This window comes from Lates calcarifer, linkage group LG11 (assembly GCF_001640805.2).
Source record: "Lates calcarifer isolate ASB-BC8 linkage group LG11, TLL_Latcal_v3, whole genome shotgun sequence".
In the NCBI taxonomy this organism is placed as follows: domain Eukaryota; kingdom Metazoa; phylum Chordata; class Actinopteri; family Centropomidae; genus Lates; species Lates calcarifer.
In genome coordinates this window covers 16222496-16244549 of record NC_066843.1, presented here as the reverse complement: position 1 = coordinate 16244549, position 22054 = coordinate 16222496, and the positions used below count along the sequence as shown (strand labels likewise).

The following is a 22054-nucleotide window of genomic DNA, read 5'->3' as shown; positions in this document are numbered from 1 at the left end:
AGTATCATATTTTAAGAAAGATTTTCCTGTCATAGGCTGTTGCAGCTGAAAGAATGCAAACAGCGAGTTTATAACAGATAGGATAAAATAAAAACCAATACCATCTATGGCGTAGGAGACATTAAACAGTCTAACACACTTTCTGTGAACTTTACAGAAGTCCATATAGCACTGTGTGAGCATGATCATATTTGGTCCTTTCATTGGCCCGTATCTGAAAGCACAGAGTGAGACAGGTCACAGAGGCTGCGGGGTAGCGCTCTTCCTCACCTCACTGCAGTGAACTTGTTATTTCCATCTGAGCTCACACCGCCCGCCTCCGCTCTCTCTCTCTCTCTCTCTCTCTCTCTCTCTTTCTTTCTTTCTCTGTCTGTCTCTCTCTCACACTATCTATCTATATCTCAGGCAGTGAGTCGGGGCCACAGCTCCCATGCGCTCCCCAGCCTCTCTAAAACCTCTTTCTTCTGGATACATGGAGACAACCTGAACCTCTGAGGTTTTTGGGTGAAACAACCGCTTTCGTGATATTTATACAGATATTTTGAAGACAACAAGAAGAAAACAACCAAAAACAATCAGACTACCGCGCCAGGGGCCAAGTTTGATTTCCCTCCGACACTTCGGATCATACTTCTCCGCCGCATCTCAGGTAGGCAAAATAACTGTAATCGTGTTCCCATTGTGCAGGCATGCGAGTGCTGATCCTTTGAGAAATAAGGAAATGTTTCAGAAAAGTTGTCGAACAGGCTTGTGAACGTGCGCCGGTTTAAGTGGAAACGAGAAGTCACATAGACTATTACACCTCATACAGACTATCACCGCAGCGGTGACAAGCCTGTATGTGTGTGTGTGTTATCTAGAGTAATGTCATGATTCAAAAAACACACACTGCGCATCCAAAACAAGTCACTTAGACTTTCAGAAGAGCTTCAGCGACTGCGTGTTTGTCTCTCAGATACTGTGCAGGCTGCTGACTGCGATGATTAATAAGGAAGATGTGAGAAAAACAGTTTTGTCCTGTCTGTTTGTATGATTGTTCATTTCTATCAGAGGAGCCCGTGGTTTATGAAAGTTGGTCTTTGCCTTCACTGACACGCTCTTGGCTGCTCACACATGAAGAAAGTTATTAGTTTGGTAACACAAGAGCTGAGTTTCTGTCATCCCCGGGGCCATTATCTGGCATTATCAAAATGTCTGGGATTCCAATAGCAGGTGCAGGGACACAATGGGATCCAGTGAGAGGGAGAATCAGGGAGACGCAGAGAATACACAATGTGATGTGATTGCATTCTGCTCATTTATGTGAATGCATTGATTCTAACTTTTTAAATGTTGGTTTTAGTGAAACTGTAGTCAACTGTGACTGATGAGAAACGTGTTTTAAGAATCAGGAGGATCCCCTCCTTTTGAACATCATGCACAAGATAAACTATACTTGCCACTCCAGGTTACAATCAATGTGCATTCATTTATTGAACATGAAAGTATTTTTTATTATCAGAAAGCGCTCTGCAAGGAGACAAACTCCAGTTACTCTCAGGAGGCCAACGCAACCTCAAAAAATGGTCAAAACTGGAAAAGAAGAATCATCAAAATGTTAAATATAAAATGGTTCATTACAGCGTCCAGTGGACACACCTGTCTACGCCCTTCTTTTTCAAACTTATGCAAATTGTACAAACAGCAGACTGGAGGCAACATACAGAGCACACAAATTCCTATAGGCTTCAGCGATTCAGCTGGACAATGGAGCCTTTATGGTGGTTTGTGCACCTGAACAAATCATATCTGTCCATCAGCCTGCTGGCCAGCCAATCCAACCCCACAAAGTCCTTATATGATCTCTGCACCTTATCTCACTCTCATGGACTGGACTGTGAATTGACTGAATCTGTGTGAAGCTGTAGAGAGATCAAACTGTTATTTTTTTGATTGTGCAAAACATTAATTAATGTGCTGGAACATGATGCATGTTGAAGCTCAGTGATTGTGGTACTGAACTGGATTGACTGCACCATGATCTGCACTCATTCACAGTCTGTGAGTCAGTGGCACATGACTAGTGGTAGATTAGATTTCCATTGTGATGGGCAGTTTGGTCTCCTTGACATAAATTCTGAGTTTATGTGTGCAAAATATAGTTGTGGTTGGCTGAGGGTAAATAAATCTGGGTCACAACGATGCACACAATGATGTGAGGCAAATTCGTACATGTTTGGCATTGTGGTTTGTGTACATTTCAGAGGAAACAAAGAGGAATTTACTGATACTTGTCTCACAGTAATTCAGTAAAACAGATCTTTTGGGCTTTTCATTGAGTGTTAAATTGTTGGCAGTCGTCATAAGAATAAAGTGGTCACAAACAGTCTGTATCACACCTACACATGCTGTCTCTTTGGTTTAAATTATCCGATCAACAGCTTGATTAAAAGGCATCTAGATTAGCTGCAGAAGATCATATCAGCACAATGGAAAATCAGAGGAAATCGGTTTGTGTTTCCACTAAACCATTCATTATTCATAACTCACACAAAGTAACAAAGGTGAGTGCAAAGAAATAAAAGCCAAATCTGAAAAATGTTTCCTCTTTACTTCTTATATCACCTCCAAAACACTGAACCAACAATACGTATGTTGCAAATATACCAAGTTATTTTTGCAGCAAAAGAAATAAACTATTAAAACAGTTTGAAAAAAATATATAAAATCAGAAATGAAAATCATCAAAATAATGACATAACAGTGAAGCATATGTTGCAATGTTTACAGAACTCCAGATGTTACCAGCAGTCAGAGTTGATTGTTTAAATATTGATGCAAATGCAATGGGGATTCAAGGGAAGCTGCAGGGCACCAACGATGCTAAGACAGCATCATATCACATGGCTGTTTATTTACCATTTTGCTGCCATGAGGTTTAATGGGTTCTTTCCAAAATGTAATTATTCCATGCTTATGCAAAATGATCTGATATTGGAAACCTGCAGCTGTAATCTGTCACAAAAATGAAAATATTTAGCTAATTGGTGAAAACAGTAGGAAAAGCAAGATGATTAAAACACATTTTGTACTTTTTGTTACTGCGGTCTTGAATAAAATATTTTAATACTCTCAGTTGACAGTTGCTGCTGTTGCCTTGTGCTTGCTCATGGTGGGAGTTGTTGGGTCTCTCTCTGTAAATATAATAATATAAAGAGTACAGTCTAGACCTGCTCCATATGAAAAGTGCCTTGAGATAATTTCTGTTGTGATTTGGCGCTATATAAATAAAACTGAATTGTGCATAGCCTTAGATTTATGCACTTTCCACTTACTAGAGATTTAGAGACTCAGAAATGCTCACAGTGGCACTATTTTTCATCTTTAAGGGGTTAAGCGCCACCATCATTGGTTCTCAAACATTAAAGGTGCTCTATGTACATTTTTGCTATTGCTACATAGCCAGTGGTAGCTTTAACAACTGTTTATCATCAGTCTAGAAGATACATTCGCAAGTTCAGCATCAACCTTAATTCCTTTACTCACTAAAAGCTGTCTCTAGCAGTGGAAAGCAACAACACTGTTAACTCTTATTTTGCTTCTTTTTCTATAACTTCTTCTACTGAAGTTAGCATGCTAACCAGCTAGCCCCGTCTTGTCTAATAAAACAACTTTGTGATAGTGAATCACTGTATCATCCAGTCTGCCCTCAGTCCAATGTCAGAGGATATAGCACTGTCCATGTTATAACCTCTTGTATTTATGTATGTAATTAAATTATTATATTAGTTATTGTAATGTTAATGATGATGTGGTCTCTGTAAATATATAACTGCAAAAATGAACATAATAGCTCCATTAAACATTCATATGTGCAGATTTGACTTGGTGTGTATATGGCCTAATTAAAAAGCCATATGGGTTTCACCAGTAATTTTAGAACATAGTGGACAATGTGCTGCAAAGTAAAAACTCAACAACTGGCATTTTAAAATACAAATGTGGGCTCTGTTTTAATTCAGAGTATTGGTAAATTAGGGATCTTTTGCAGTAATGATGCATTTTCAAAGATAAAATCCATCCTGTTTAAGTTTAGTCACACTGTAAATTGTGCGCACATATAATATTCGAGTTGTGGACTACAACTGGATGTCTTTTATTGACAAAATGATGGTCTGCAACACTTTTGGAAATTTCATTTTCTGAATATTACATATTTAAAGTATGACTTTGCACTGCAAGTAGCAAAATAACAGTCTGTATTGTACCAGTGTTATCAGTAGGTGTCCAGTAAAAAGGATGTACAGTATTACAGACATAAAGGCAGAGCAAGGCAGCGTTAAACAGTTCAAGTTCAAGGGTGTGAGAAAATAATGAAAACGAGATGTGTTGCTCAGTGCATCAGAGTCCTGCAAGAGGGTATGTAGTTGTGTTTATGTGTCTGCCTCTGTGAAATCTGCAGTTGCTGAAAAAAAGGGGAAAATGCAAGGTTTAGTTTGGGGATGCAGACACATACACAGTGCACTGCTCTAAAAAAGACAATCAACTCCCCTGACCACAATACTATAAACAAAAGCAGCCGACTGAGAAAGGCTAAAAGAGAATAGAGGAAGAGAGCTACTACTCACATCTGGTTTGAAAAGGAGGAAGCAAGGATGAGCTTTCTCGGTAATGAACTCCAAAATAAGAGAAGAGAGAAGAGGAAATATGTATGTGGTTACTGAAGAGGTCTGTGTGTGTGTGATGTGCGTGTGATTGTGTGTGTGTGTGAGAGTGTGTGTTTTCACTGTGTGTCTGCATGCACTGTGTACTTCTGCATGAGTGCAAGGGTGTGTGTTGGTCTGAGTGCCTGCGGTTTCATCATCTGCTGTGAGTGTGGCAGTATATACACACTCTTGATACAAATAATAGCTTCAAGTGTTGAAAGAGTGCGATATTTCTGTTTGCCTCTGACTGCCTTTGAAAAGTAGCTTATCATTGATTTCGTTCATGGGCTGTCGTGAGTCTGAAAGGAGCTGAATAGGAGTTAGTTATCGACTTGCAGAGATTTGGTAGCAATTTAGAAGCCTTAACCTTCAATTTAACCAGTATCTGTATGTGTGTTTGTCTGAAGCATGAAAGCACAAGCTGAAGTTTTACATGCATGGTTCAGATGACAGTTGTATGCAAAGGTGTGTGTGATTGTGTGTGTTTACATGAGTAATGGCATCAGATAGCCTTGATTTGCCTAACTGTAGCCTGCAAGTCACAAAGCAGGATTATAGGATAACACCTACTGGCCAGACAGCATGCAAATGCTAGAGATGCATGGACAGCATCTGTGTGCATATGTGTGTGTGTGTGTGTGTGTGTGTGTGTGTGTGTGTGTGTGTGTGTGTGAGAGAGAGAGAGAGAGTGCAATGATGGAGAAAGGAAAGCAAGTGGGAGTAAGAGGAAGATAAAGAGAGTAGAAATATGTCTCTGGAAAAGTAAAAAGAGACAGGAGAGGCAAATGGAAAGACGTCAGTTGGTTAAAGTTTAGGTGTTTTGTAGGGGAAACAGCTGAAGTGGAGAATGTGTGGGACCCAAATGAGCAAAATCTCACCCTGGGTCTGCTTTGTTATACTTCATGAGATCTCACATGGTTCCTTTGCAGATACGTGTAAATTATCATATTACATAAGGCACATCAGGTGTAAATGTAAAGCTGTGTTTTGATAATACCCACTTGTTTCATCACCCAACACCAAGTTAGTCACTTTTGCCACAGAGATGACTGTGTAATAGTGATCATGTTATTCCTTCATTGTACACACTCATTAGTACATACTCTGGGAGTGGAGTACATCCCATACAGTATTCAGTAGGTGGAAGTCAACATCCTACATAATGCCCTGCACAGGTTGCCTGTCCATAAAAGGGATCAAGTGCTTGGAAGCAGTCATTATTCATCAGATAGTGATGATGACTGTCACATCATCATTATCTGATTCATTTGTGGATTTATGCTTGCAGCTTATCAGTGGTTTTATTTGTTGTTTGTTATTGTTGTTTTTAACTTTTTACATTAAATACTAATTTCAGAATGCTCACATGTCCATAATGACAATGCAAACAGGCTGAGGTTTAATGTTTATTATGTTCACCCTTAGAGACTGATAAACTGACAGGCCACTAAGTCCAATATTGCAAGTATTTTGGTATTGATGTCTAATAAGACTGATATGACTGATAAGTAACAAGTAATTGCAGTATACAAACGCCAAACTAGGGGTGTCCTGGATAGCTTGATGGTTGAAGCTCATACCACTATATCACATAACCACAATGTGTGTTAAATTTCATGGTAAATTATCCAATAGATATTGAGACATTTCATTCAAAAGCCAGAAATATCACCTTTATGATGTTGCTAGAGGATATGTCAGGAGATTGTCAAAAGCCTGTAGGATTTATCATCTGGGCACCATGAATGTTTGTATAAAATTTCATGGCACTCTGTCAAATAGTTGTTATTTCAGTCTTGAAATATCTCGAAACATTTCCGCTAACATAGCTAAAAATATAGTCATATGCCATAAATGATGGCAAGTATTTCTGGTGTTGTGGGGGGAAAAAAACATTATGAAAATAGCTCAACAGCTTGTTTTAAAACAACTGTCTCTAATTATGTGAGTGTGGTTACCTGAGCCTGCTTTACCTTGAAACATGAAGAGGAAATAGCATGGCAAACATATCAAGAGCTATAAAAAGTATTGCGGACAGCTAACCACGTTCTCTAAGACAACATGATGTCAACTTGTGGTTCCTCAGAATCCTCCCTACCCCTCTCAGAAAGTTTCATACATGTGAAATCCCACAGACACCAACCACAGATGCCAGTTTCTCCAGTTAATCTAAATATAGTATAACGCAATGCCCTTCTATTATCTGATTTCAGAAAGATGCATTTTAATAGTCAAAGGCAGACACACATACATCATAGTGCCTTGCAGTGATCATCTCTTTGATTCAGCTGTGGATGCAAAATGACAAATTAAATAAACAAACTGCACAGCCAATAGCCCTTGTTGGTTTTATCACTTCTAGGGGTGGACGAGATGGAAAACGGGACATCTTCTGGGATGTCCGATGACGTGGAGGCGCTGTGGGAGACAGTGGAGAGCAAACGCTATGAGCTGTGTCGCACCATCTCCCCAGCAAAGCTCACTCCCTACCTCCGTCAGTGCAAAGTCCTGGATGAGCAGGACGAGGATGAGATTCTCAACTCCATGCTGCTGGTCTCCAAAGCAAACCGCACAAGTAGGTAGAAGTGTGTGTGTGTGTGTGTGTGTGTGCGAATGTGTGTGTTTGTGTCTTCACTGTGGAGGTGGAACTCTCGTTTCTTTTTGATGTATCACTCATTTCTTTTCACACACCAGGCTGTAAACTGATGAATGATTTGCTTCTCTGTTCATACAAAGACTAATTCACTTTGTTCCTCTTTATCTGAGGCTGTGCAGTGACATGTTTGTTTATTCATAAAAAGTAAGGTAAGGGTCCTGCTGTGTTTTTGTGAATTGAACTGAAAGCATGTTAATCATTCCTCCATCAGGCCGTCTACTTGACATCCTCCACACTAAAGGAGAGCGGGGATATGTGGCATTTCTGGAGAGTCTAGAGTTTTACTACACTGACCTGTACAAGCTGGTCACTGGGAAGGAACCAACACGACGCTTCTCCACCATCGTAGGTAAGAAACAGACATTTGGATGCAGCACATATGCATGAACGTTTTTTAATGGAAAATAAACTCTGTTCTGAAGTGAAGCAACCAATGATTTGGCAAAGTGACAAGCAAAAGATTCTGATCACTGTAGGCACTTTTAAATCATAATTGGATGAGTGAAATCCATTTACTCTATCTAGAGTAGATTTTATAGAATATATCGTGCTCAGTGATGTGTCCCTTTTTTCTCACTGTCTCCTCTATTCCTGCTGCCTGGTGTCTTGCCACAGTGGAGGAGGGTCATGAGGGCTTGACCCAGTTTCTGATGAATGAAGTGGTCAAGCTGCAGCAGCAGTCCAAAGTCAAGACCCTGCAGCACGTTGAGCTGAGCAGGAGGAACTGCACGCTGGAGGATGAGCAGAAGAAGCTACGACTGGCCAATCAGGAGCTCCAGGCCTTCCAACAGAGTAAAAATACACATTATTATTTTAGATAATAAAACCCCCTGCATCTCTGCTCCTGCGCTGAATTCGATTTATAAAAATAACAACAGATAGAACAAAAGAGACTGTCACCCCACCACACATGTTTGGTTTACCACAGTTGAATTTATTAAGGCTGTGTTGCCAATCACATGTCCACCACACATTTACCAAACCCTGTTCATGAAACTAGGACACTGCGGTATTTGTCACCATGTCCTGTGTAGTTAAATTCAGGTACACCAGGCACTTTCATGTTAAAACAAAGGCTAAAAATAATTTGACAATACTCTTCAGGCCAGCTCATGTTTCTCTGACAACACTTTGTTGTAAACTTAAATGAGGAAGAAAGTGTATGTTGGCATGGCAACTTTATTTTGTTATAAAATTTCCTTGTCACGGTGAATTCGCTAAATCTTATAATCTTAAAATCATATCTGCTCCACCTGAAATTTTCACTGTAATATGTCCAAATATATAAAGGTTCAACAACTTCTTCTAAAAGTCAGTATTCATTCAGTTTGGCTATTCTGTTACATATGTTAGGAATTCATAAAGGATAGCCATTGATTTTGTCTCCATTGTTCAGGTCTAGTGTTTACTGATAATGTCCTCTGGATAGAGATTTGTATCATACTGTGGTTTTTGTATCAATTTAGATATTCAAAGTGCTGTGAAAGCTTTGGGGAACTTCACTGAATCATTCCTAGTATTATTTTAGATGTATCTGAAATTCTTAAAATGCTTTAACAAAACCTTTCTAAATGATATTTAAAGTTCATCTAAAACTAGTAGTGTGAAATTAGGTGTTAGAAAACAGAACCAGAAAAGCACTGTGAAACTCTGTGAAGTTCACACTGTGAAGTTCAAAAGGTCAAGACAGTGTCAGGTGTCCTGCCTCTGCAGGAAAGGAGCTACATGTATGTTTTGCTAAAGCTACATAGCCACATTAGCGTTAACAGCGCTTTACTTATCATCTAGAATAAATATTACAAGTTCAGCATCATCATTTCATTCTTTTAATCACAAAGCTGTCTGCAGCGGTAGAAAGCAACACAACATTTTACTTCTAATTCTATCACTTCTTTCTTCTACTGAAGTTAGCATGCTATCCAGCTGCTGTCTCATCACTTATGATAGAACTGCATCGTCCAGACCTGAAGAGTACTCTGTTCAGAGAGTTAATTATAACCTCTTATGTTGTTCATGTGATGATGGTTGAAGCTCTTGGCAAGCGACCATCACCACCACCTGCTAGCTGGCTACCACATTTTGTGGCAGAAAAACTTACAAATAGCCCCTTTAACAGCAGTTACAGTTACAACTGTCTAGGACATAAAGTATGTGTGCAACAGGACAACACTGACCATGTCCTTTAAATGACTGTGGTTCTTAAGGATACAATAAGTTGAGAGAGGAGAGAAACACCTGCAGCGATGAGCTGCTGAGAGTGAAGGATGAAAACTACAAGCTGGCCATGAGATACGCCACACTCAGTGAGGAGAAGAACATGGCGGTGATGAGGAGCCGAGATCTGCAGTTAGAGGTACTGATGAATGTCACTACACTGTGTTTCAGAGTGTAAGAAATAATACAACACTAATAATAACTAATAATAAAACACTGACAATGAGCTTTGAGGAGAGTTGGGGATTTGGAGGCATCAATGAGGCAGTGCATCCACATGTTATTATCCACTCTCTCTATAGATTGATCAGCTGAAGCACAGGCTGAACAAGGTGGAGGAAGAGTGTAAGATGGAGAGGAGGCAGAGTCTCAAGCTGAAGAACGACATTGAGAACCGGCCAAAGAGAGAGCAGATCTTTGAGCTGGAGAGAGAGAATGAGATGCTCAAGATCAAGCTACAGGAGCTACAGTCAATCATACAGGTACAGCCTGTCTGACACACACAGGTTCAGTAACCAGCATAAGAAGTCGCCCAGTGAATAGCTTTTGCCTGCTGCCATTTTTGCATTACACTGCCACGCTTACAGCTGTGGGCTACTAACAAGCCATCCTTGGCACAGTGGCTGGTTTAGAACAACCCTGGAGGTGGTGTGCATTACAGGGCAGCACATGTTTCAGCAACAGAAAGCTCAGTGGCATGTCCCATGGATGGAAGAGCTGGTACAAGAGCCCATCTGAACTCTGCCATTTTATTCAGTAGCTGTTTAATGTGTTTGCCTTTATTTTATTAAGATTTGCAGAAAAAAAGGAAAAATAACATTGTACAAAGTACTTTCTGCACATTTCTGCTGAAGAACTACTAGTTTTATTCTTTATGTTAATATATGACAGCATGCAGTTATCTACATATCTACTTACATCTGCAGTATTAGATTTTTCAGCTACTACAGGGCAGCACAACAAGCTATAAACACTTTGATAAAGCTAATATTTGCTTATCTGCACATTCAGCAGACATGGGGTAACATTAACATTAATTTGAAGTCATGTTTCTGGCTAGCTAAGAAATGTAAGTCCAATATTCAGTCTCCTTTATGCTCTGTTTTGGCTTTTTAGCTGAAGGTTTGGTTAAATGCTCCGCTAGATTGTTGTCTGTCTGCTGAAATGAAGCTAATGAAAATGGTGAGAGTGAACAAAAACAGTAAAAATGTGGGCCATATTGTCAGAGTGCTACAATGCTCTGCAGGGTAGCTGCAAAGTCTGGCAATGATTCTCTGTGGGTTTGTCACTACTCATTTTTTCCATTGTGAATGATGCAGCTTTTACAAGGTTCGTTCACAACAGTGTGTGTGTGTGTGTGTGTGTGTGTGTGTGTGTGTGTGTGTGTGTGTTTTTGTATCCAGCCTGGTCCCCTACCTGCATCAGACAAGGCCATCCTTGACATTTTAGAGCATGACAGACAGGAAGCACTAGAAGATAGACAGGATCTGGTCAACCGTCTCTACAACCTGCATGAAGAAGTCCGACAGGCAGAGGAACTACGAGATAAGGTATCAAAGACAGACCACACACACACATACACACACACACACACACACACACTCTCACACTCACACACTTACACACACACACACACACACACACACACACACAGACATGCAAGTAAGTGCCTAAGGAGGCATCATATGCGGAAGTGGCCTAATGATTGAGATAAGTGGTCTAATGACTAAATGGCTTGTTTGAATCCATGTCCCAAAGTATGATTATGTGGATCAGTATGAATATGAACCACAGTCAGACGCTTTGTGAAAACACACTCAAGAAACACAAACCCATGACCAGAGAGCCTAATGCCCATGAGACCATCTGTGACAAACACACCCTGTACAGAAAACCCCATGTCAGGCCTCTCTCTCTATGTAACTTGGTCTTACTTTGTCTCCTTCTTTGTTTCTCTTCCCCCTTTCTGCCTTTCTTTGCCAAATAATCTCTAAATAACTCCACTGGTGGTGTGTGTGTGTGTGTGTGTGTGTGTCTGTGTGCGCGTGCGTGCATGCTTGTGTTTGTGTGTGTGTATGCAGTATCTGGAGGAGAAAGAGGATCTGGAGTTGAAGTGCTCTACCCTGCAGAAAGACTGTGAGATGTATCGAAATCGCATGGACACCATCACCATACAACTGGAGGAGGTGGAGAAGGAGCGGGATCAGGTGAAAACACACAGTCACACTATTCCCATTCACATTTTGCCTGTTTTTGTGTGTGATTATATGTGCATATTTTGTTGTTGCTTATTTGCATTCCACCATTGCTGCAGGCGTTTCGAGCCAGAGACGAGGCCCAGCACCAATTCTCCCAGAGTCTGATTGACAAAGACAAATATCGTAAGCAGATCAGAGAGCTGGAGGAGAAGAGCGATGAGCTACAAATTGAGATTGTGCGCAAAGAGGCCAAGCTGGTCACCCTGGAGTCTCGTCTACGACGGATGTCCAAGGACAGTGTTTTGGACCAGGTTACACAGAGAACAGTAAATAAGTGTACATGGTTACTGCATATAATCTCAGTATATAATCTTGTATAATCTGGCATTTATTTCTTTTGTTTGAATGTCTAGTTTCAAAAAGTTGCTGGTGTTTTCAGGAAATGTTTCTATTTTTTTTCTGTCTTTTTAGCAAAGTCTGCCCAGGGACCTGCCTCCGACCATCATCTCTGAGGGGGAAGAGTTTAAACCTGTCCAGGGCCAATCAGAATGGTCCAGTGATGAGTCGCCAGAGGAGAAGTTTTTAGCTGAGGATAAACCTTTGCCACGCATCAAACGCAGACCTAACCTAAAAGCAGGGGTCAGCCACTGTCTGCTACTCACTCTCACTTATTTACTTATTAGAGGATATGGAAATGTCCCTTACAAAGTTTTAGTGCAACCCTCAAATGATGGTTGATGGCTAATCACACATATGCACCATGCAACTGTTTACCCAATACTGTTCTACTGACAAGAACATATGTATTTTTTTCTTAATTTCTCCAGTGGCAACATACATGTGAAATGAACTGCAATGTAATTTACTTATAATATATACATATATGTTACATATATATGTATGGAAATATATGTTATGTAACAGGAAATTGGCTGAAATGGAAACAGGAAAGAAAAGTTCCTTTTTGAAGAAAATCTGCTGCTTGTTACATCAGACAAACCACAAGGACAATTTTGAAACCCACTCACAAGTGCAAACAATGAAAATGTGTGGAAAGTGATTGCAAACAAAATCAGTGCCAGACTGAGTTGTGTTGTCTGCACCACATTTACATTGCAATTTGCCATTAATTAAAAGAATGTTACTAGTAAAATGTTTTTTGAGTCTGACTTAATGACTTTTATGTTTTGTCTTTTAGCTCAGAGTTAAGTCTCCAGTTTGTGTACCCAAAGACAGTCAAGCCAACTCAGAGGCTGCCCACTCTGCAGGTCATAAATTCATAAATTATATATATATATATATATCATATCATATATTGCATATATTTTCATTCATATACTCATATATCGTCTCCTTTAAACTTTCAACTCAGTCAACGGAGGAGATTTCCTAGAGATTCAGACTGCAAACCGGCGCCTCAACAGCAACTCCCTCCCTTCCTCCCCCAGCTTCCCCATTTCCCCCACATATCCCCCCTGCTCAGCTCCCCCGCTCTCCTCCTCCTGTCCCTTTCCCTCACCACTTCCTCACAACATGGAGCCGGGCACCAGGGCAAATATGGTGAGGTTCAGAGTTTTATCTGTCAGATCAACGCAGAAGAAAGACACATCTCATATTACCAAGCGATTGCATTTCCAGAATCAGTAATGTCAAACTCTGCTTTGACTGCTTTTTAAAATCTCCAGCTGCGTTACCGTAACGACAGCATCCTGTCCACACTACCTGAACCACCTGAGACAGGATCCTTGTACCGCAGAGAGAGGGAGAAGGAACATGACTTCCAGCCCCGCAGGTAGTCACAGCCTTTTATCACATCCGCTGATCAAAGCTGAGCACAGAGAGTATATAGTATTTAATAAATCAGTCATTAAGTCTTTATCATGTAGATGGACTTGGTTAAATGACAACATATTTGCATTCTTTTTATGAATTTAAACTGTAGTGTGTTGACTTTCCTGTTATGAAATACTTCAAAATAGTCTGATGCTTGCTTTTAGCCTCATGGACTTTGATAGTGACAACATGGAAATGGAGTTCGGTAATGTATACTTTTACACATATTCCAAAATGACACTAGTGATGGCTTTTGATCTGAGCATCTGCATTTATCTTCTGTTTCCCTGTTTTTTAATGAGTCTCTTTGTTATTCTGAAACTTTCTTGTTTGTTTCTGTCTGTTTCTTTTTTCCTCAGGGGATGAGCGTGGACCTCCTTCAGTCCACTCATCCTCCTCCTCCCATCAGTCAGAGGGAATGGACACTTATGACCTGGAGCAGGTCAACAACATCTTCAGGAAACTCTCTTTGGAGAGGTACACACTGACACTCATGTGCTCACATATGCAAGAATTATCGCAAGTCACACATACATATAAGCACCTTTCACCCTTTGTCTGTGTCTGTGTGCAGGCCGTTCCGTCCGTCTCTGTCCTCCTTCTCTAGGATCAGTGCGTCCCTGAAGCCGGTGCAGGAGCTGTCGTTGTCAGGCGACAACCTTTTGAAGGATATCACTCTGGTCGGAGGCAATGACAGCGGGATTTTCATCTCAGCCGTCCAGTCTGGTTCCATTGCTGAGAAGGCAGGGCTGCGAGAGGGTCACCACCTGCCTGTTGGTATGTAGTCTACAGCTGAAACATCAAACAGTCGTGCTCACTGCATGGGTTAAAGCTCAGGTTCACACAAGTATGTTTTTGTCCAACTGAAACCATTGGCTGTACAAAAAAAAAAAAGAGAGTATGAACCTAAAACACCCATTTATGTTTTTTATATGTCCAGATATTTGTTTGTTTTGCTCGCTCCCATGTATAATGCCCATCTTCTGTAAACAAGGGATTCATTTGCAAAGGTTTCAAAATAAGGTACAATACACTAAAAGCATGAATGCATTAATCATCTGTCCTGTGCTGTGATTGGCTGACTAGCTTGAGGGTTGTGTACGTGGGGAGAACCAAAGCATTTCATTGGATACCAGCACTCAGGAAGAGGCCCACTGGACGCTGCAGCACTGCTCTGGACCAGTCCGGCTGCACTATCGAGCCAACTTTGATGGTAGTGTTGTTTTTATTGGGCTTGTGTATTTCTGCTTATGTAATATTCATGTATCATAAATACAAATGTGATTGTTTTTCAGCTTACCGTCGTCTTCAGAGGGACGTGGCAGATGGCACGCTGGTTTCTGGCGACTCCTTCTACATACGGGTCAATCTCAACATCTCTGGGCAGTCAGACAGCTGCTCTTTGAGTGTGCACTGTGACGAGGTGGTGCATGTCCTAGACACCAGGCACCAGGGCCGCTGTGAGTGGCTTTGCGCCCGTGTTGACCCCTACACTGGCTCCGACCTGGGCGAGAGGGGCACCATACCCAGCAACTCACGGTACAGAGAAATTATTTTAGAAATAAAAACACGGACAGTTCTGATATATAGGATGAGAGTTTGATGAAACTTCTTGTTTGGACCTGTGCATTTAAAGCACATTACAAACCAGTGTGTTGTCATAGACCATTTAAAGGGCTATTCGTAAGTTTTCTATACTACAGAACATGGTTTCTTACCGGGAGCAGGTGGTAGTGATGGTTGTTTGCCAAGAACTTCAGCCACTGATGAGATGAGGACTACCTTTTCAGGGCAGGACACTACAGTGACTCAAAATCAGAAAGTAATGAGACAGTTCAGCTGGGCCAGGGGCTAGCTGGTTAGCATGCTAACTTCAGTAAAAGAAAAGAGGTGATAGAACTAAACCATTTGTGTTTCTTTTCACCACTGGAGTTGCTCTTGGTGAGTAAAGGAATGAGGTTTGATGCTAAACTCACTGGGTTGATAAGAAAACAGCTGTTAATGTAAACGTTAGCTATTGTGGAAATAGTAAAAAAAACGTACATACAGCACCTTTATATGCTGGAAGTGATTGATTACCATGCACCTGTTCTGCTTTCATGATCCTGAGCCTGATGCAAAAATGATGAACAGTTTAGCAACACTTGAGCAACCAATGCAAGTTTAAGGGGTCTGCTTTCAGGATGTAGAGTCTCACTAAATGTCGATGATGACGAACTGGGAACATTCGGCAACATACACATTCACACAATCAAACCTTTGCACATTTCTCTCGCCTGAAGCCCACAATCTGTTTGTCTACAACAAGAAGCACAGGAAGCAGCTTTGTGGGCGAACAGACCCTTAAATGATAATAAATGTTGTTTTTACTTTTGTCATTGTGTCAAAATGATGTGTTCAACAAATTTATGAGGACTATGTGTTTGATTGCAGGGCCCAACAGCTGCTCCTGGTAAAGATTCAGAAGTTTGTGTGTCGAGGGGGGAAAGAAGAAACTGAAAACTACCGCAACAGCAGGGTAAGAAACAGAACTATTTTATCTTTTCTTTTCTTTTTTTTTGCTGCTGAAAAATATATACATATATTTGAATCTGTGGCATTAATGTACTGACACACTCCTATTAAACTAAAGCAAAAATACTCAAGCAACTCCTCTGAAGCACGTGGTAAGTGCAGTGGTCGCAGTGTTTGCAGGATGTAAAGTAGGTGAGGGAACTTGTTTTTGTGGCTGTGTTAACAAGTTCCTTCTCATTACTAGGACACCAGGATGGAGGGGTTTAAACAGGGGGCGAAGGTGCAAACCTCAGACTCTCTTTCACATCTCTCAAATGTGGTGCATTGCACTGTGCGATTGTTTGCACAAATAACATTCATGCCTAAAGAGTCCACTATACAGCAAATAAGGAATGAGTTTGGGCACAGAAAAGGGCTGCAGTGCATGAGTAACTGGTTATTCTGCACAAAGCAGAAAAATGAAAAATGTTAAACAAAGGCTTTAAGGTGACTGGATATGTTCATAGGTATCCAATGTAAGCGTCATTGGTCTAACACATAAGGAGTGTCGTTAGATTCTTCATTTTATACCAAATTATTGCATCTCTAATTTCTCTGCTGTCAATCATAAATTCTGCATTACGTTGAGTCAGAACTGTGCATTGGTGTGAGTCTGTGACAGCCCCTGTGCATCTACTGAGCTTTGTTCCGAAATGTTTTTAACATGTAACTGCTTGTCTGTGTCTCTGTGCTGATGCAGAGCAATTTACAGCCAGAAGAAGCCAGCCCCTTGCCTGATCCTAAAGCCAGTCCACGCTTGTCAAGAGCTAGCATCTTCCTCACTCAGATACTACAGGTAATGAAGTACAAACAAAACCTCCAGTTGTTCAGTGTCTGAGTCTGTTCAGTGGCAAATGTGTGCTACAGCCTCTAGTCTCAGGCGCCTGTAACATGAATATAGGCTCATAACCTTAAAAGGTTGGTCTTTTGAATTCCAGAAAGCTGTTTTCCTAAAATGAATTTGTAGCATTGAACAAAGCTGCGTGCGTCTAAGATGCCTCCAATAATATGGTACTTTTCTTTGTATGTTTTTTATGTTCAGTTTGTCAGCAGAGTGGATATCAAGTACAAGCGAATGAACAGCAATGAGCGTGTGAGGATCATCAATGCAGGCAGCACAACACTATCCAGACAAGGCTTTGAGACGCTCAGACGAGAGGGTGGGTACAAAGTGATGTAGAGGTGACAAAACTCCATGTGAGCAACCACAAGAAACAACTAGAAAAGGCTACAGTTAAAGAAAAAATTTACGTGTTTGCTGCTAAAATTTACCACTGCAACATCTGAAATAGTAGTGTAAACAGTTGAAGTTTTATTTAAAATGTAGTTGACATACAATTACTGAAAGAAGTTTAGTTCCTAGTTAAAATGGAACTGCTGAAATAAGTGTAATTTTCAGTTTAAGTGGAAGTGCTGAGTGAAGTTGAGATTTCAGTTTAAGTGAAAGCTTTGAGGTATGTTCAGAGCAAGCAGCTTAAGCATATGGTATGAAAGTAGCTGAGCTGTCAGTTGAAGAATAAAAAAGCAAAGTAGAAGTGTCAGAGAAAGTGCAAAGGTGTCAGAAATCACCCCCAATATAAATGACCTGAAAGAGATGAACATTTTAGAGTTTGAATGAAGGTTCCAAAAAAAAGCATGAGGAAGTTTGATGGATCCCCAAAAACTATCCAGAAGAAACATATGAATGAATGAATAAATATGAGAATCTACTTGTACATTGCTGAAGTACATTATGTATATTATGTGATAACCATAACTTTTTATACTATATATGGTCCTTAAACAAAGTAAATTTTGTGTAAATATGCTGTCCAACTCCATCTATATGATATGTTATGGCTTTAACATGTAAATGACTTAGCACATACAAAAGCCAGGTTAACTAAAACCTGGAATTTCTTGATCAGGGGATTCAAGTGGATGATCTGCTTAATAAAACACCTTGTAGACCTTTAAACTATCTTGTCTTTCTAACCGTGGGTGTATCAATGTGTGTCTCTTTTTGTATGTGCGGTGTCTCGGCTGTAAACAGATGCTGCTGACCCAGACAATGAGCTGAGCAGGGGATTGAACCTGATTCCCTACAGTCCCGTCACCCCCCAGAGGACCCAGAGGAGAAGACCGGTCCTATTCACTCCCACCGCTCTGGCCAAAACCATTATCCAGAAAATACTCAACATGGGAGGAGCCATGGACTTCAACATCTGCAAACCAGGTCAGTTTATGATGGGAATAAGTAAACCCACTGCATAACATGGCATCTTAATGTGTTCATAGGGAACACCACCTCGGTGGCGTTTTCCCTAGTGCATTCACCTATTGTGAATCAAAGATAGAAGAGATAGTGGATAACTAGTAGTTTCAGAGGGAGAAGGAGAGAGAAGGAAGCTTCTATTAGGATTCAGGTCAGGTATTGTACCTCACTGTGGTGTAAATGTTAAAGAGTGTAACCAGAGAGACAGCGGGGGCAGGATGGAAAATGGCCTAGTTGGGGAGGAGGTTAAATATCCGTTTAGAGATATCGGTAATAAGAGTTGGTTGTACTGTCAAACCTGCAGAGAATCAACCCTCCAGTCTCATGACAAACCAAATGCTCCCAGGACAGGGGGGTCAGACAGAGTCGAACATCTGGCAAACCAAAGAGACTGTGCAATGTCTTGATTATGTGGACATTCCCCAGGGCCACAACCTCAAAAGTTTCTGTTCCTCTTGTGCTAAATGTGCAGTGGTGATCATTAACATGTGAGCAAATTTTTTTTCCTGTGCGTGTCTTTTATAGCCAAAAATTTCTCAACAAATTTAAGAATTTAAATAGTTTTTCCCTTCTGTTCAACTCTTGTGCAGATACACTGTCCAAAGAGGAGTTTCATCTCAAACAGAATGTGGAGCCCTTTATTCACTACAAAGAGAAACAGGCCACATTTGAATGCATCACCCGAGAAAACATAGAGGCTGTTGCCACCAAGGTAGGCTATTATTGATGAGTGCACGGTTGTGTGTGTGCTTATTTGTTTCTTCACAATAAGAAGTTTTTGCACTTGTACAGGAAATATGTAACTGGATTCCAGCCACTGGCTAGCTTAGCTTAGCATAAGGACTGGAAACAGCCTAGCCTAACTTTGTCCAGTGGTAGATTTTAAGAGAGCTTTATATGTGCTGGTAGGTGGGTTTTATTACCATTGCAGAAAAGTAGACTAGCTGTTTCCCCCTGTTTCGAGTCTAAATGCTAAGCTAACTGGCTGATTGCTCTAGCTTTATATTTACCATAGACATAACAGTAGTATCAATGTCTTCATTCGAATACTCAGCCTAATCAACAAGCAAAATCCTTCTGAAAAATAAATACTTTTTAGTGTGATACAGTACAGTATGTAAGGTGTTGTGTTCCTCTCTATGTGCTCAGTCATGTATGCATGTGTTGATCTATTTGTCTGTAAATCTAATTTTTCCGCCCGTCACCAGGGCAAACACTGCTTGCTGGAGGCTGAGCTGAGTTGCGTCAAAGACCTATTACGGAGAGAAATCTACCCGATCATCATCCACGTCAAGATTTGTGAGAAAAATGTCAAGAAGTTACGGTAAGCCGAACAAAACCTCACTTACTCTCACATGTTTACCCAGCACCTTGTAGCCACAGCTGCAAACCACACTTCTTTTTCCAAATGCAAATACACGTCAGTCCTGTCACGAGAACCACACATCTTACCCAAAATACATCAGATTTTATGGCTTCATCTCAGCCTGGTCTTTTGTTTGATAAAACCAATTGGAGACACATTCTTTCAACTCTTTAAAGAGAAAGCCAGTATGTAAACCCAGTATTGTCAGTGTAATCTTTTTGAGAATTACAACAAAGCACACAGACCACTGCTGCAGAGTGTCTACAGAATCTCATCAGAGATACTGGGCTCCAAACATTACCGCACTCACTGCCACAGCGCTGCTTCCTTCCTGTTTCCTGTCCACACAGGAAGTTGTCTCTGCGCATGGAGTTGGAGGAGGAGTTTATGAAATCATATCGGTCAACGGAGAAGGAGCTGGAGGGCATTCCCTGCCTCTACGCCAGCCTGGAGCCTGACGCCTGGGCAGGCACGGACGACCTCATCAGGGTCATCAAAGACCGAATCCTAGAGGAGCAGAGGAAGACGGTCTGGGTGGAGCAGGACCTCCTGTAGACAAACACACACAGACAAACACAACGGCCTGTAAATGAAAACAAATGTATGTAGCTGAGCACCATAAAACACATTAAAAAACAACCTTGTACATGATGCTTTTATGCAGATTACGGTATATTTATGCTCAGACTCAGTAACGGACACTGAAATTGTTTTTGACTTAATATAAATGCATTATATATTTTGTAAATGTGTGCCTTTTCTTTTGAGAAATAAACAGATTGAGAACAATTTCTTAAAAGCACCTCTGTGAGCTGAGGTTTTATTTCCAGTCCTTAACCTAAACTACACTGACCTCTGGTGGCTACAGTTACAATGACAATGTAACTGACAGATTTAAGGGTTTTAAAAGTCTGATTATGAGTATTTTTTTTTCTCTTCTGACCCATCATATAAAGCAATGTCTCCTTGTGAACCCTTGTCACCAGTTGAACATCTACATGTTGTGAGCAGTTCAGTCAAAGGGTGAATTTCTCCACTCAGATTTGAATATTTGAGCAATTCTCATAGTTTATTAGTAAAGCATTTGAGAAAGAAAAAGAATAACACGGTTTTGTTCAGCAGATTTTTATTTATTATTTTATTTATTTTTGGTCTAATTTTCTACCTAGGTGATCGTCTTGTGACATCTGATGGGGGTCCTCACCCCCAGGTTGGGTACCACTAACGTAAACCAACCGTTAACTCCATTAGAAAGCTTGTACTCTACACATTACCTGAGATTTAAGTTGCTGACTGGTGTTTGTCTGTGTTTTAAAAGGCCTGTCAATCAATTTTGGAAGTGTCAGCAGGCTCCTTTCATGTGTTCTGAATTTTTGTGGTTGGGCTATCATGAGTACTGCCATTGAAATCCATCTTTGAGAATCTTTACTCTGAAGCTGTTTTTACTGTTCATCATGTGAATGTCTCAGATTCATTATTCTAAGATTTAAATAGGCCAGCCAGCCGCAAAATATCCTCCAAGCTAACTCATTTTAAAACTTGTCCGCTGTGACCTGATTGCCAGAACTGACCATCACTTATCTTAATAACACTGCTGAGTAAAACCCCTTCAACTGTGGGACATTGGCTCATGTTCTGGCCTCACTCAGCAGCGTTCAGTAAACCTGCTTACGCTCCGGTCACTTTGTGGATTTCTACAGCTTATAAAGTAGTGTTTTTTTAAAGGTGACCAGAAGGCTCATTTTGACATGTGTGTGCAGGCCAGAAGGGGATTTGGAGTGACCTCTTTCATAAGGGTGCTAGATAATCTCCTCATCTGCGAGAAGAGACATGCTTACACCAATATGGAGTAGTCTTATAAATACTCATATCTGGCACATCGTGTGCATAAGAAACCAAAAACACCTTACTGTAGTCAGTGCTGGTGCAGTGTTGATCCTTACAATGATTGATTTGTGCACACTATTTTGTACAACAACATGCGATAAACACCATAAAAAACAACTGTAAACATGATAAAAATGTTATATGGTTATATATACGATATATATAAATATAGGGATAAATCTGTACCCACTTGTTCATCATCTCACTGAGTGCCTAAAAGTGATGTTCCAAATAATCTCCATCGCACCTTTTTTTTCCTTCTCTTGAGATTTTTAAGTAATATTTCGTACTCTGGTGTGTTCATCGTGCTCAGTGTGTGTGTGTTGTGTGTGTGTGTGTATGTGTGATCAAAGCAGAATGACTGCCAGGGCACACAGCTATATTAAGCAAATTCATGAGAACGCAGCG

General features: G+C 40.6%; 1 protein-coding gene across 1 annotated transcript; it reads left to right on the top strand.

Moving 5' to 3' along the window:
• Positions 1-341: 341 nt before the first annotated feature.
• On the top strand, positions 342-20561 carry card11 (caspase recruitment domain family, member 11). Its single transcript, XM_018667690.2, has 25 exons — positions 342-649; positions 7048-7260; positions 7553-7690; positions 7957-8133; positions 9546-9694; positions 9858-10037; positions 10959-11105; positions 11637-11762; positions 11870-12079; positions 12225-12392; positions 12952-13021; positions 13126-13313; positions 13439-13545; positions 13751-13791; positions 13946-14063; positions 14161-14359; positions 14673-14799; positions 14882-15125; positions 16020-16104; positions 16840-16935; positions 17182-17299; positions 18172-18354; positions 18984-19105; positions 19602-19717; positions 20110-20561. Exons 2-25 carry the CDS (start codon positions 7059-7061, stop codon positions 20312-20314), a joined length of 3516 nt encoding a protein of 1171 aa, XP_018523206.1. The 5' UTR covers positions 342-649; positions 7048-7058; the 3' UTR covers positions 20315-20561.
• Positions 20562-22054: the final 1493 nt, after the last annotated feature.